Below are 14,251 nucleotides of genomic sequence, written 5' to 3' on the forward strand. Positions count from 1 at the left end.
ATTAAAGAAGGGAAGAAAGATGCTTAGAATTGCTTTTCTTGAATATGCCAATTTCAATATTTTGATTTAATCATTAATGACCATATCATCTCTTCAGGAAAATATCAAGGAATCTAATTTAATGTTATATATATATATATATATATATATATATATATATATATATATATATATATATATAGGCATGAGTCATGTTATATTGCAAAAATAAAAAATATTCCCCAGATAGTAATTTTAGTTCAATACTATAAGAATTAGAATTTTTGTCGTTTCAGCAAAGAGGAATATTTTTTCAGGTAAGTTTGCAAATTACCATACAAATACAAAAATTAAAAGTCAAAATGTTTTAAATTATAAATTACAATAAAGCTGGCTACTAATGCACATACAATCTCTTTGGACATCACATAATCAATCACATGTTTGGGTAACCCAAAGTAGGGATGGTGTTTCAGAGAACTGAAGGCTTGATTTTAGTGGATGAATATCATAAGCTGTAATTTTTCTTATTTATATTTTGATAGGACAAGTAAAGACTGTTATATCTGTCTATATAATGAGGTGGTTGAATGTGCATATGTGTGTGCTTGTGTTTGTGTGTGTTTATGTTTGTGGGTGTGGGTATTTGTGCATTTGTGTGGTTTCTTAATTGACTTAAGTAGTAATCATTATTTGTGAGGATGCTGTTCAATGCTAACAACACATTCTTCTCATTAACAAATGATTGAAACTGGAGAAAGAAATAGCATTCTTACTGTATTTCTTCCGATTGAGTTTTAGGATTTTTTGTTGGTTTGTTTGTTTTTATCTGAATGCAGTGCTTTTTTTTTTCCCCCTCCCATTTTCATATCCTTTAAAACAATGCCTAAAATGGCCGCTTCTCCTTGTAATGCTTACAAAAGAGGGTGACTGTCAACAGTAATGAAAATGGAATAGATACCTGCATCAGATAATAGATTTGCAACACTGTCCTTAGATTAACAGGAATTTACTAAATTTAAACATATTGAGATTAAGTTTACTTACTATGGACAATGGGAGAGAGACATATTCATTTAAGAAAATGTTATTTGGATCTTCAAGTTGAAAGGAAGATACTTGATTAAATTCTGTTCCTTCAGACATTGTTTATCTCAAACCACAGAAAGCAGAACAAGAAATATATGTATCTTATATAATAGGACATCAAGTTTATGGTTTATGTAAATGGTAGACACTATAAAATCTGAGAAATGGTCACAAAACCAGAAATTTTAACAGTAGTAAAGACATTTAGAAGTGGTTCCCAAATTTGTAAAACAACAATTTACATGTTTCATATTTGTGGATGGATGTTGAATGATATTTGCAAACTAAAATGGAAATAAGACTTGCTATAGAAAATATTTAAGTTCAATGTAACAATTCTGCTTTGCAAAATAATGAATTTATAGTCAAACATATTGTTATTGAGAAAGTCTTTGCATAGAAAAGTTCTTGTGGATATTTTTTCTGCATTGTTTTCTTCCAAATTACCCAGATAAAATTAGAGAATGTGCTGAATTCATGGGAATGCTAATTGTGTAAATATAAATTGGACTGAAAATTTTGATTATAAATTTTAATTATCCTGTAGTTACTCTTTTGTTATCTCTGTTCAGAGAGTACCACAGAACATAAAACACTAAAACAAGCAAGACAAACTCATGGCTATTATGAAAGTAAACCCAACAGCATTCAAGTGCCATGAGTGGCTTCCATTTTCACCTTTATTCGCTTCACAGCAATTATCTGTATGATAAAATCATTTTCAAACATAAAACACAATAAAATATAACAAAATAATAAAGTTGTAAAAATAAAAAGGAAAGAAAAAGAAACAACAGTAGGAAAGAAAAAAGGAGAAAAAATTAATGAAAAATTTTATACAGCTATTTATATTTACCTAGAAAATAATTATTCTGACAATGATAATTAAAACATTATATGAAACGTCCTTGAAAATAATTGTTTTATACAAAAAATTTATGAGAGCTAATATCAATAACATTTATACCATGATGCCTGACATTATTATTGTCATTAAAATGAAAAATTATGGTTGTATGGTAAACATAAAAAATGATGAAGTAGTTATTGTCAATCCCACTAGGAAATAAAACATTAATAGTGCCATAGTACACATAACCCTGTAACAGTCCTCAGTACTCTACCATAATTTATTATTATTCATATTATACAGCTATTAGTAAAATTTGAAAAAATTAAATTTCTATAAAATGCAAGTAAACATTAAGATACACAAGGGTAAAATTTGGGAAAATTCAGTCACATGTTTCTTGCCAAACTTTATTGGTTATATTACAGAACCAATTCACAAATTATTTTGAAAATAATCATCATAAAAATAATTTATAATTTTATGTTTCTGTATATACTAAAGATTAATAATATTAAATTGTAGTAGCAACAATTTTATTATATCGAGAATTTCAGAGAGTTAAACCAAGTCCTATATTCTTAATTTGACCATGATATGATGATTGTTCTGGATTTATTTATTGCATAGTCTAAAAGATAAAATGAATCATTTGAAAGTATTTTTATTTGATATTCAAGTGAATTCTTTTGTTCTGATTTCATGTATTCATTTATAATTTTATAATTCAATTTTAATTTATACATTATGATAAAATGAAGTTGGCTCCCTAATATAAAGACATCTAGTTCATTTTGTATGTTCCATTTCTCCATAAAAAGACATATCGTTAAAATATCTATCTTTAACCAAAAATACAGTATATTATAATTTCAAAACTAGTTTTAAGTCTAGGTTCATAAACCTAGAGAGAAATAAAATTGCTACCAAAATATATACAGAAAAAAGTCAAAATTATATATGGTATATAAAATTATCTAGGCAGATTATTATAGAGTAATATTTTATTCACACAGTTGACATCTGCCCTCTAGATAAAGGTCATTGTTTAGAATTATTGTAAATGCATATGAATAATGTGCTTCATGAGTAAAATATCTGTATACCTACTCAGACATTCTATAATACAAATATGCAAAAATATTAATTTTCCATTATCTCTGTCTTAAAGATTTAAGTTTACAAATTTTAAATAGAACATTTCAGTTAAGATCTTGAATTTATCCTTTATTTAAAACTAGAGAAGGGAAACCACATAAATTGTGATCTATGAAGATCATTTTTAATTACTATTGAAAATTATAATTTAACTCTGTTTAATGTTACATACTTAAATGCTTCCAATATCTTTATCATCACAACTTTATCACCTCAAGATGGTAACTAAACAATTTTTAGTCTACAAAAGCATACCTCCCATGTGTCTTAATATGGCTTGCCAATCACTGGATTCAATTATTAAATTTTTTAATTTTTTTATGAAACATTGGTATGATAAAATCCATTTTAATTCTTTCCACTTGGGTGCATTGACTTTCTACCCATTGCACTGCATAGAGAGAACAAAATCATCTCCTACCTTCTAAGCTAGCTTGACAGGCTTCCCTGTTGTGTCTACCCTATGTCTGGGTTCTTATTATGTCAGCTGTGAAAGAGTCTGGCTTTCTTCATCTTAAATGTCTTTTTCATGATTTCCACTTCCTCTACCCAAATTGATAGGCAAGCTTCTTATAACCATTATCCTAGAGGGGAAGCAAGCCTTGCCATTGTATATGAAAGTTTTAACTCATTTGTTATTAGTCTTTCTCTCTGAATTACTCTGGCAAACCTGCACGCAATGACATTTGTTCATTTTGGATCAATTTTTTCCACAGCATTTTAAACATTGTTAGTGTACTTCAGGACATAATGCCTTATTCTAACTTTCAAGCCATTTCTTTTATGTTTCTCTACAGGGATTGGTTATGATGCTAAGGTCCTATTCCCCAATTGGTTCCATTTCTATTCCAGGCTACATTTCTCCAGTAATTCTAAAAGGCCTTAAAATTATATGGTGGTAAAAGGTGTAAAATTCATGTTTCCTTCTTCTTGTATCACAGGTCTTGGTACTTAGTACTTGAATTCTTTTTTTAACAATTAAGAATATTCCCTTGAATACCATTTCTGGGCCCATCACACCTCTAGAGCTGAAAAAAATCTCAAGGAACATTGCAAACACAAACACTTTAGGGAATTTAAATATTATTTTTGAGTGGTTTAATCTCTACTAAGCCACAAAAATCTATTCAGCTGTCAATTGTCAAAGCCTCATAAACTTCCAAGCCATGTTTTATTCATTTGCAACATGAATATCTAAATAATAATTTGGCATTACATGCTTGATGAGTATTGGACTATATGCTCTTCATTCTCTAAACAGGATGATATAAGGAAGGAGTGTACATTCTCAACTTCAGCCACACTGTGGGAGGAAACCCATGAAACCTTTCAACTAGAGTGGATTTGGTAGACCAGATGACTATTAGTTTCTTTGTAGTCAACTCTCTGAGTCACTTTGGTAATATATGTTGTCTCATCACTTAAACTTAGTCATATGAATGCAAAGTATATAATGACTACAGCTGTTAAATGCTATTAATTTTTTATCTCCTTTTAAGATTCTGAGAGTTAATTACATGGTTTTTATAAGCCATTGAGACATAGCCCCACCCCTATGATTCTCTTGAGGCAAACATGTCCAAATACTCTACAGTTGCACTCAGGGTTTTGGGTTTTTTTTTTTTCTAGTTTCTAAGGAAACAAGCACACGTGTCAAAGATTTCTCCCATGTAACACACATACTTGGAATTTAATTACTTCAAGTATCTTCAGAAAATTTCTCCTATGGAAAATATTTCATCATCAAATTTCACAGTATATATGCTATTTATTTGCTATTTATAGGCTATTTATTTACCATTTATTTATAGAATACTGAGACAAGAACAATAAATACAATTGCTATATTTTATTTTTGACAAATTGTATCATGACTTAAAGTTTACTTTATATTTTACAAGATATAAAAGACAGGTAACATAATAAATTATGGAATAGAGTATGAGAATGTTATGCATTATACAGTATATATAGTGTGATAAAATTTGTTTCCATCTTCTTAAATATTAGTATTTTTACTTAGAAAGTTTAAGATATAAAAAATGTGAGTTATTATTTTTCTATGGTGTTCTATGGTGTTGTAAGACAATAGAAATTCAAATAACTGTCAGTTATATAGTCATAATCATATTTATTCATAATCATATTTATTATTTTACATAAATCTTTATTTTTGTTTATAAAGCACTAACATTTTTGTTTGAAATTACACTAAATGGCTAGATTAAATCATAATTTAATTTGCCCATATGGACCAATTCAGGAAGTTGGATATACTTTAGATTCTTTTGTCAGCTACAATGATTTAGTGTGAGATTTTATTAAACTCACATTTAGGAGACATGCATGGAATATAATTATCATAAGCATAATATAATTATAGATGAGGTTTTTGGTATTTCAAATTTACCAAGACAAATAAATAAATAAATGCTCCTATATCCAACCACTTTTATTTAGAAAAACCAATCACTTTCCAAAGACAAGATTTAAGCATATATAAGTGAAGTAGACTTGAGATGAATCAATATGCTTAAAGGCAAATCTGTAAAATGAGCAGTTCTTCCTTGCCCCACTCCTAAGAATATAATGTGATATCACAGGAATTGTTTTCAAATTAAAAAAATAATAATATTAGGAGCTACCTATAATTTTTTGGGAAGACCCTATTTTTAAAATTTCAAAAACATATAGTTTAAAGTGATTGTAAATAATTATTAGCGATACTTGGTTACAAGTTCAATTAGTTTTAAACCTTATGATCTGTAAAATATAGTTTAATCAAAATTAATTATATCAAATTTCATTCAATTTTAAAAGACTAGTATATTAAAAATCATGTCACATTGATGTCATCTTGAAATAATATGTTAAATCATATAACCACAATGGCATTTTATATATTTTCTTATTTGAAAAATATTATGTCCTAATAATGGTATGTGCTATAAGTGAAATGAGCCATGATTTTATGAATGAATATTTTTTCTCATCACATATAGGTAATGAAATATATTGAAAATATATTTTACAAACATCTATTCATTAATCAAATAACAATACTTATTATGAGAAAACATTTTAATTGGAAACAAACTGACAGAGCTGAATATCATTTTGATCTGGCATATGCCGTCTTCATTGTATTCATAGAATGAGTTTGAGAAAAATTTTAATAACATGCTATGTTATTAGCATATTAATGTGCAATGGAATAAGGATTATACTGTCCACAGAAATCAATGATTGGTTTATATTTAAAAACAGGTTAAATGTTCCCTGGTTTATTTGACACTGCTTGTAACCCCAGCTCTAGTTCTTAATCAAATTGAATTTTAAGTTATTTCTGCCGCAGTGATTTTGTTTCCAAAATCAACTTCTTTGGTTAGGAATGGCTGAGCTTGTTTTCAGCTGTGGACAAACAAACCAAAGCTGGAAAACAAACTCCCCCCGGGTTGGCAGAGAACTTGTCTTTGCAAATGTTTCTTCTGATCTCACCAAATGTTTCCAGGTATGTTTTCATCTGTCCTCCCTTTCATTCCTTTCCCTCTGTTCATCATCCCCAATTTAATGATAATCAAAATTGATTATCAAATCATTTTTTTCAGATATAAAATACCTCATATTGACAAGAACTGTGAAACTCCATTATCATATGCAAAAGTAATCATGATTAGAACCAAAAACTGGCATTTCAGTTTATATATGTTAATTTTCATTATTTGTCAAATACATAAGAGGGTTTAGAAAGATGATGTCATGCTATTTTGAAGAATGGATAACATCTTGCTTACCTTTAATAATGTTGGGTTTTGGGGGCATGCTGAACTCATACACTGTAGGCTCAGAATACCCCAGTCTGTTGGCAGCTGTGATTTGCACTTCATATCCCATTGTCCACTGCAGATGCTCCAAAATAATGTGGTCTTTATTTCCCTGCACCTTCTTTTCTAGCCACTGATCTTCCTTGTCTTTCTGTGGAAATAGAGAAAGAAGGTTTAGATAAATAGTGCTATGAAAAGATTTTACTTTAAATTTATTGGAATACTGTAAGTGTTTTTATTTCAGTATTGTAAATATGGATGTTTGAAATGTCTAATGCAATCAATTCAGTGTCATTTCTAATATTTGTCTATATAAACATTAATATACTAGCCAAGAACTGATAATACTGCAAATTAATCATGGGATTGTATAATTCAACCTATTTGTTTTACTCTTTTAATTTCAATCTTGCAGTAATACTACCTCAGTTGCCTGAGTCTTGCAATTTCTTATATCTGTTTTAAAATGCCCATCTTAAGGCCACCATGACTGGAAATCTTTAAAGTTACTATCTGAGTATTATTTTATTCATTCTGTAAGAATTTTAGAGAAGTTGATATTTAAATAACTCCATATTTGTAAAACAATCCAAATTAGTCTAATCAAATGTATTGCAGTGTTTATCTAAATTAAACAGTAGATAATAATTGGATTCTGACATATTAAACACTTAAATATAAAAATTTCAGATATGATTAACAGTATATCTTGCACTCTTAAAACTTTGAGAACATGAACTTGGTTCACATGCCTTTGCACATACCTTTGTGTATATGCACATGTTCATGCTGATGCAAGCTGACCTTGTAACTACAGTTACCGGAGTTTGTGAGCCTCAAAATAAATATATTGGTTACTCAACACAAGTCCTTTGCAACAGTTGTTAGTAGTCATAACACCAAAACAATTTTCTAGCCCATGTGTCCGATTTTTAACATTTTTCCTTGTGTGTGGTTTACATAAAGTCAGGCGATGAGTAAAATTATTGATATTTTCATTCCCTTGTGTCTGTATCATGAGTCTAATAATCAGAGATACTCTATGAAATTCTGATCTGGGTTCATATGTGACTATTATTTTGTATTTGAGGGAAGTAACATGAAAAATTTATATCATGCCTGCTAATAGATTATTCTAGGCCAAAGGTTATACTTCTAACTGCTTGTTCTTTCATTTTATGACTCCAAAACTATACAAAAAAAGTATATTATGGGATTTTGAGATTTTATGTAAATTTTCTAATTTTCAAAAATACTATTTCCTAAAATCAAGCATTTGCTATACGTGTGCCTTCTAAGTTACCAACCATTTAACACTTAATTGCTTGAACTCATAATGTAGTGAATTAAACCCCTATGTCATTTTATGCTGACAGTGTAAAGAAGCTGAGAGAGGAGTGATAATTCTCCCATATAAATTAATTTCTTTTCCATTGAGCCTAAAACAAGGAGGTAGTTTAATCCCATAATTGCTACTCCACATGGAAGGGGAAAAAATTAAGGTGGGTGTTACCAAATACTCCCCTAGGCATGAGAATCTCATTTATGCATTTGTAGACTGCCTGATTTATAGAACAAGAGTGTCCAGGGAATGATTTAAGATAACGAGTGGCAAAGTGTCCCTCTAGGTAGCTTAATGAGATGATTTGCTGACTAGGACTATTACTAATATGCCAATTAAACAAAGAGAAGAGGTTCTTTTGAAAATTGTCATGGCCCTTTAATAAAGCTTTTATAAACCAATTCTTTTCTGTGAGAAATATTAAGATCATATCACAGTTAGTGCTGCTCTTCCTTAGTGATGTGCATCCTAATTTCACGAATTTGGGGATTACTGCCTATGCACCACATAAAGGACAGTGTTTAGTGCTCATAGAGGAGCTTCTTAATGCCCTCATTCTCAGCAAGAGGTAACCCATTACCTTTCTTAAGACTTTGTAGAAACTGTAGCCAACACAATCTTACTTTTTAAAAAATGTATATATAAAATAAGACTAGTTAAGATGCCAGTATGCATTTTGGTCCATCTAACTCCTGGGTTGTATGATTTACAATTCATACGAGTAGTAAGAAATTCTTAGTCCCTACAATTTCTTAATCACACAGTCCATTTACCAATTCCTCATAAGTCTTTGCAGAAGTAAGCAGAATTTATGCAACTTAACTTTTCTATTTGCTACTTAGAAGGTATAAAACTTGTTATCAGTTCTGATATTTTCCTATTACAGAATTATTTGTAAATGAATAACTTGAGATAACAAGATGATCCATAGTTATATTAGTTTTGTTGCACAAAGTTGTGTTTTATATTATCAAACCCAAGATAAATAAAACTTTCTTTCATAGTAAAGAGCATAAGGAAAATAAATTACTTGAATGTTTCTTACTTTCCATTATTCGTCCATATTTATCATTTGAAATATATCAAATTATCCCTAATTGAAGTCTTTAAATATATTTAAATATACATGCTAATATGTTTTGAAGGGATAATATATTGTAATACACATCCTATCACTTTCAGCTTTCTATATTCACTAACTTAAGACTCTTGAATAAATTATGTTTCTCTGTTTTATTTAGTAATTATTATACATATCTAGATTTCAAGAGGTTTTAAAAAGTCAGGCAACACTTAAAAATGTGTGCCCTAAATACTGTTGCTTGTCCCAATTGATTTGAAGCATCTGAATTTCTTCATTTTTTTTTTTCTGGTTAGGAGAGATTTATTATCCCTACATTAAGAAGTAGTTGTGATCATATTGTAACCACCAATTAAACAGAAATTTGTGGAAAACTCTCAGTTGCATGAAAAAATAAAAGCTATTAAGTTATATGTAGTTACGGTAACACTACAAATATAAAACCCCATATTTAAAATAGCTTCTTACACTTTCATATCTATTCTTTCAGGTTAATATATTTTCTTTATTCTCTAAATAACTTGATCTCATAGCATTATTACTACAAAACTTAATGTCCATTAAGTGTTTATAGAGACTTTGAATCCTTTTTTTAATACTCTAGGTCATTTCTAAAACATCCTATTCTGTCTTCTTAATGTGTGAGTGAACAAATAAAAGCACTTTGCAACAGTATAACTTAGAATAATGTCTGCTGCCTAGTTTAGAAGCTACAAGTAATTATTCTCTTTGAGAATGTCTACAATCTTGTCTTTACTCAGTGAAATTAAAATAAAATTCATGTAAGGAGCTGGCACATAAAGACTATATGGTTTAAGTTATATTCTTCCCACATATAGTGCAGTTGAAAGTTTAGCTAAAAGAAGAAATCTAGTGATTCTTTTAGGGATAACATGTACTTAAGAGCTTCAAAATACTGTTTCTTCCCATAGGTTCACAAGACTGAAGGCAGAGAAAGATTGTTATCCTGTACTTGGAGACAACTTGCGTTCTAGGAAGAACAGCACCATGAAACACAGACTATCCTCTAAGGAAAGCAAATGCTTCTTAGACTGAGGCTGCATCCTGCAGAAAATATTGTCTTATAAGAGATCCATAGGTCCTCTGAGGCTATGACAGATACTATGGTTTATGAGATACAATCTTTACATTGCAAGGGAAATATACTCATATCAGGAACCCTAATATGGACTTAAGATCACTAGATTTCCTTGTATGCTACTCATAATGTGAGCACTAGACTAAATGTCCTGTTAATGATTTTTAGGCTTACTGATCCCCAGGTGTTTGGCTGATTGTATCTTCTTGGAAATTCTTGAGCACAGGCATTTGGATTAAAACTGTCTTTTTAAGGATTTTCTGGATTCCCTCAGCTACTTTTTCATCATAACAGTCATACAATTAAAAACTCCTTGCCAGATGTGACAGTAGAAATAGAGTACAAGAGAAGAGTAAACTGACTCGGAGAAGGAAAATTCAACACGGGGTAATAAGAATGGGAATGATGAAGTACATTATAAGTGTTTCTGAACATGTCACGAGAGCACTAATTAAATATATGGCTAATATAAGCTGATACAATGTAAAACTGAGTTAAACAGAGTCTCACTATGGGATTCAGAGGCCTGAGAAGCAAGTCAATGGGAAGTGTATTTTCAAACAATGTACAGATGATCTAGTTCCTAAGATCTTATCATGATGTAAATTCAGAATACTGAATACAGAAGCTGTTGCCCTGATAGCAACAAAAAATTTAGGGCTTGGCACAATCTCTAGAGGCATATTTTACTTGCTTATTAATGATTTCATATTGTTCATATTTTATACAATTATTTATGTTTATAAAAATAAAAATTATTGAAGCTTTTTATTCCTGTTTTTTACTATATGATTCTGTGCTCCAACAGGTAACCTAAATTCCATACTTTCCATTGGCCATTCAAAGACTAATTAGAAAGTACACTTCATGATGGGTTAACTATAAACAGAAATAATTAAAGAAAGAGTACATGGCCTCCAAACAACTGTTTTGCAAAACTTGCATTATGGTTCTAGTTTTATGTTTAATATAGTGCTCCCAGGACCAGTGACTGAGACCAATAATAGAAGAATTGATCAGTGTTCAGGTGTCCTTTGAATTAACAGTCATTTCTATCATAGATTTTAAGACAAATCCTCTGATAGTTTGGAATTGGTAAGATGGACATTGGGACAGATTAATGACAAAAGAACAAGAATGTGAAATACTGGATAAATTCTAACAATTTTATTGTTTCATTTGTTGAGAAAAGTATATATGTGTTGTCATCCTATTATATGAGGAATTCTAACCTCACTCTCCAATGTAATGAAATTAATGCTGCATGTCACCATGACCAACTCAAAAGTTTTCTTTTATTGTGAAGCTTAACATAGTCATTGAGTTAATAGCAACTAGAAGGACCTGTGACAATAACTTGACAGAAGGAAGAAAACTGCATAATAAATAAAAATAGAGGAATTTTAAAGATAAATTTTCATGCATTCAGTTTCTTTTTTAATATATTCTACACATAAGTAATAAAAGGGCAAATTTTATTTTTTTATTTTTTAAATTAGGTTTTTTTTTATTTACACTTCAAATGTTCATTATCCTGGTTCTCCCCTCCCCCCAAATCCCATAAGCCATATCCCCTTCCCCAATAAACCCACACCCGCTTCCCTATCCTAGTATTCCTCTACACTATGGTATCAAGTCTTTCCAGGACCAAGGGCCTCAGCCCATTTGGTGTCCAACAAGATCATCCTCTGCTGATGATGTGTCTGGGACCATGGGTAACTCCCTGTGTACTCTTTGGTTGATGGTTTTGTCCCTGGGAGCACTTGGGGGGGGGTACTTAGTGACTCAAATTGTTGTTCCTCCTATGGCGCTGCAAAACCCTTCAGCTCCTTGGGTCCTTTCTCTAGCTCCCCCATTGGGGACCCTGTGCTCAGTTCAATGGCTGGCTGAGAGTGATTCCCTCTGTATTTGTTAAAAACTAGCAGAGCCTCCCAGGTGATAGCTATATCCGGCTCTTGTCAGCCAGCACTTGTGGGCACCCACAATAGTGCCTGGGTTTTGTAACTGTATATAGGGTGCATCCCTAGGTGAGGTAGTCTACAGATGGTTTTTCCCACAGACTGTGCTCAAACTTTTGTCTCTGCAGGTATTTTTCCCCCTTTCTACAAAGGATCCAAGAATCCATACTTTGTTCTTCCTCCTTCTTGGTCATTATTTGATATGTGAGTGGTGTCTTGGGTATGCCAAGATTCTAGACTAATATCCAGTTATCAGTCAGTGCATACCATGAGTGTTCTTTTGTGATTGGGTTACCTCATTCAGGATGATATTCTCCAGTTCCATCAATTTGTCTAAGAATTTCATGAATTCATTGTTTTTAATGGCCGAATAGTACTCCATTGTGTGTATATATATCACATTTTCTGTATCCATTCCTCCACTGAGGGATATTTGGGTTCTTTCCAGCTTCTGGATATTATAAATTGGGCTGCTATGAACATAGTGGAGCATGTGTCCTTATTACATGCTGGGGAATCCTCTGGGTATCTGCCCGGGAGTGGTATAGCAGGGTGCTCTGGTAGTATTATGCCCAGTTTTCTGAGGAACCGCCAGACTGATTTCCAGAGTGGTTATACCAGCTTGCAATCCCACCAGCAGTGGAGCAGTGTTCCTCTTTCTCCACAACCTCTCTAGCACCTGCTGTCTCCTGAAATCTTTAGCTTAGCCATTCTGACCTGTCTGAGGCAAAATCTCAAGGTTGTTTTAATTTCCAATTCTATGATGACTAAGGATGTCGAACATTTCTTTAGGTGCTTCTCAGCCATTTGATATTCCTCAGGTGAAAATTCTTTGTTTAGCTCTTTATCCCATTTTTAAATTCAGTTTCTAATTAGGATTTTCCTTATTATTTGGAATTTTATATATGCATACAATGATAAATGATTATAACCAACTCCCGCTTTCCTCTTCAACTTCACCCTATTTTTTCCAAATTCATGTCTTTTTATTTTCAAATTTGATGATTAATTTAAATGAAGATGGAAATGTATCAATAATGTCTTTGCAAATTGAAATATATTAATAACCAAATATTTGAAAATTATGATATATTGATTACCATTTTATAAACTTGACTAACTTCAATATTATTAATATCATTATTATTGATAATACATACATACATAAGTTCTTAGAGTAGATTCATTTTGGTCTATATTTAGAAAAAGTAAATAAATTTACAGAAATTACCATGTAATAATCTCAGATAATTTCTATTCCATTTTTCTATTGAAAATATTTTTATACAAAATATTCTGATCACTTTCCCCAACACCTTCTCTGACCGTCCCCTCCTCACCAAACAAAAATAGTCCAACAAAAAAGCAAATAAAGCAAAATAAAAACTGAAATACCATTTATAAAATACAAAAAATGCACACACAAAATCAGATCATATAAAATATAAAGTCAAATTAATAATATTCAAGCAAAACCTAAGATAAAAAAATTACCTAACTCCTTTTAAAAAACATATTGAATAAAAAATATTAAAAAAGAAAGAACCAGCCTTAGCATATAAAGTTGCATTTAGACTAAGGACATCTTCTACTGAGACTTGACAAGGCAGCCCAGTTAGGGGAAAGAGATCCAAAGGCAGGCAATTTAGTCAGATACAGGCTCTGTTCCAGCTCTAGGAGTCTCAAACAAAGATCTGGATGCACAACTGTTATGGATGTGAATAGGGCTTATGTCTGTCCTGTGCATGCTCTCTGGGTGGCAGTTCTGTCTCTGTGCGCCATTATGGGCCCAGATGCATTGATTCTGTAGGTTTTCTTGTAGTGTCCATGACACCTCTGGCTCTTTCAATACTTCTTCCCATTTTCCACAG

General features: G+C 31.1%; 1 protein-coding gene across 1 annotated transcript in view; it reads right to left on the bottom strand.

Annotated features, from left to right (window-relative positions):
* Window positions 1-14,251, bottom strand: part of Ncam2 (neural cell adhesion molecule 2) — a 185,616-nt gene that overhangs the window by 34,192 nt on the left and 137,173 nt on the right. Inside the window, exon 15 of the mRNA XM_052159101.1 lies at window positions 6,871-7,051. Within this exon, the coding sequence (XP_052015061.1) occupies window positions 6,871-7,051 (181 nt within the window). The remainder of the gene's footprint in view (window positions 1-6,870; window positions 7,052-14,251) is intronic.

Source organism: Apodemus sylvaticus, chromosome 15, assembly GCF_947179515.1.
Source record: "Apodemus sylvaticus chromosome 15, mApoSyl1.1, whole genome shotgun sequence".
In the NCBI taxonomy this organism is placed as follows: Eukaryota; Metazoa; Chordata; class Mammalia; order Rodentia; family Muridae; genus Apodemus; species Apodemus sylvaticus.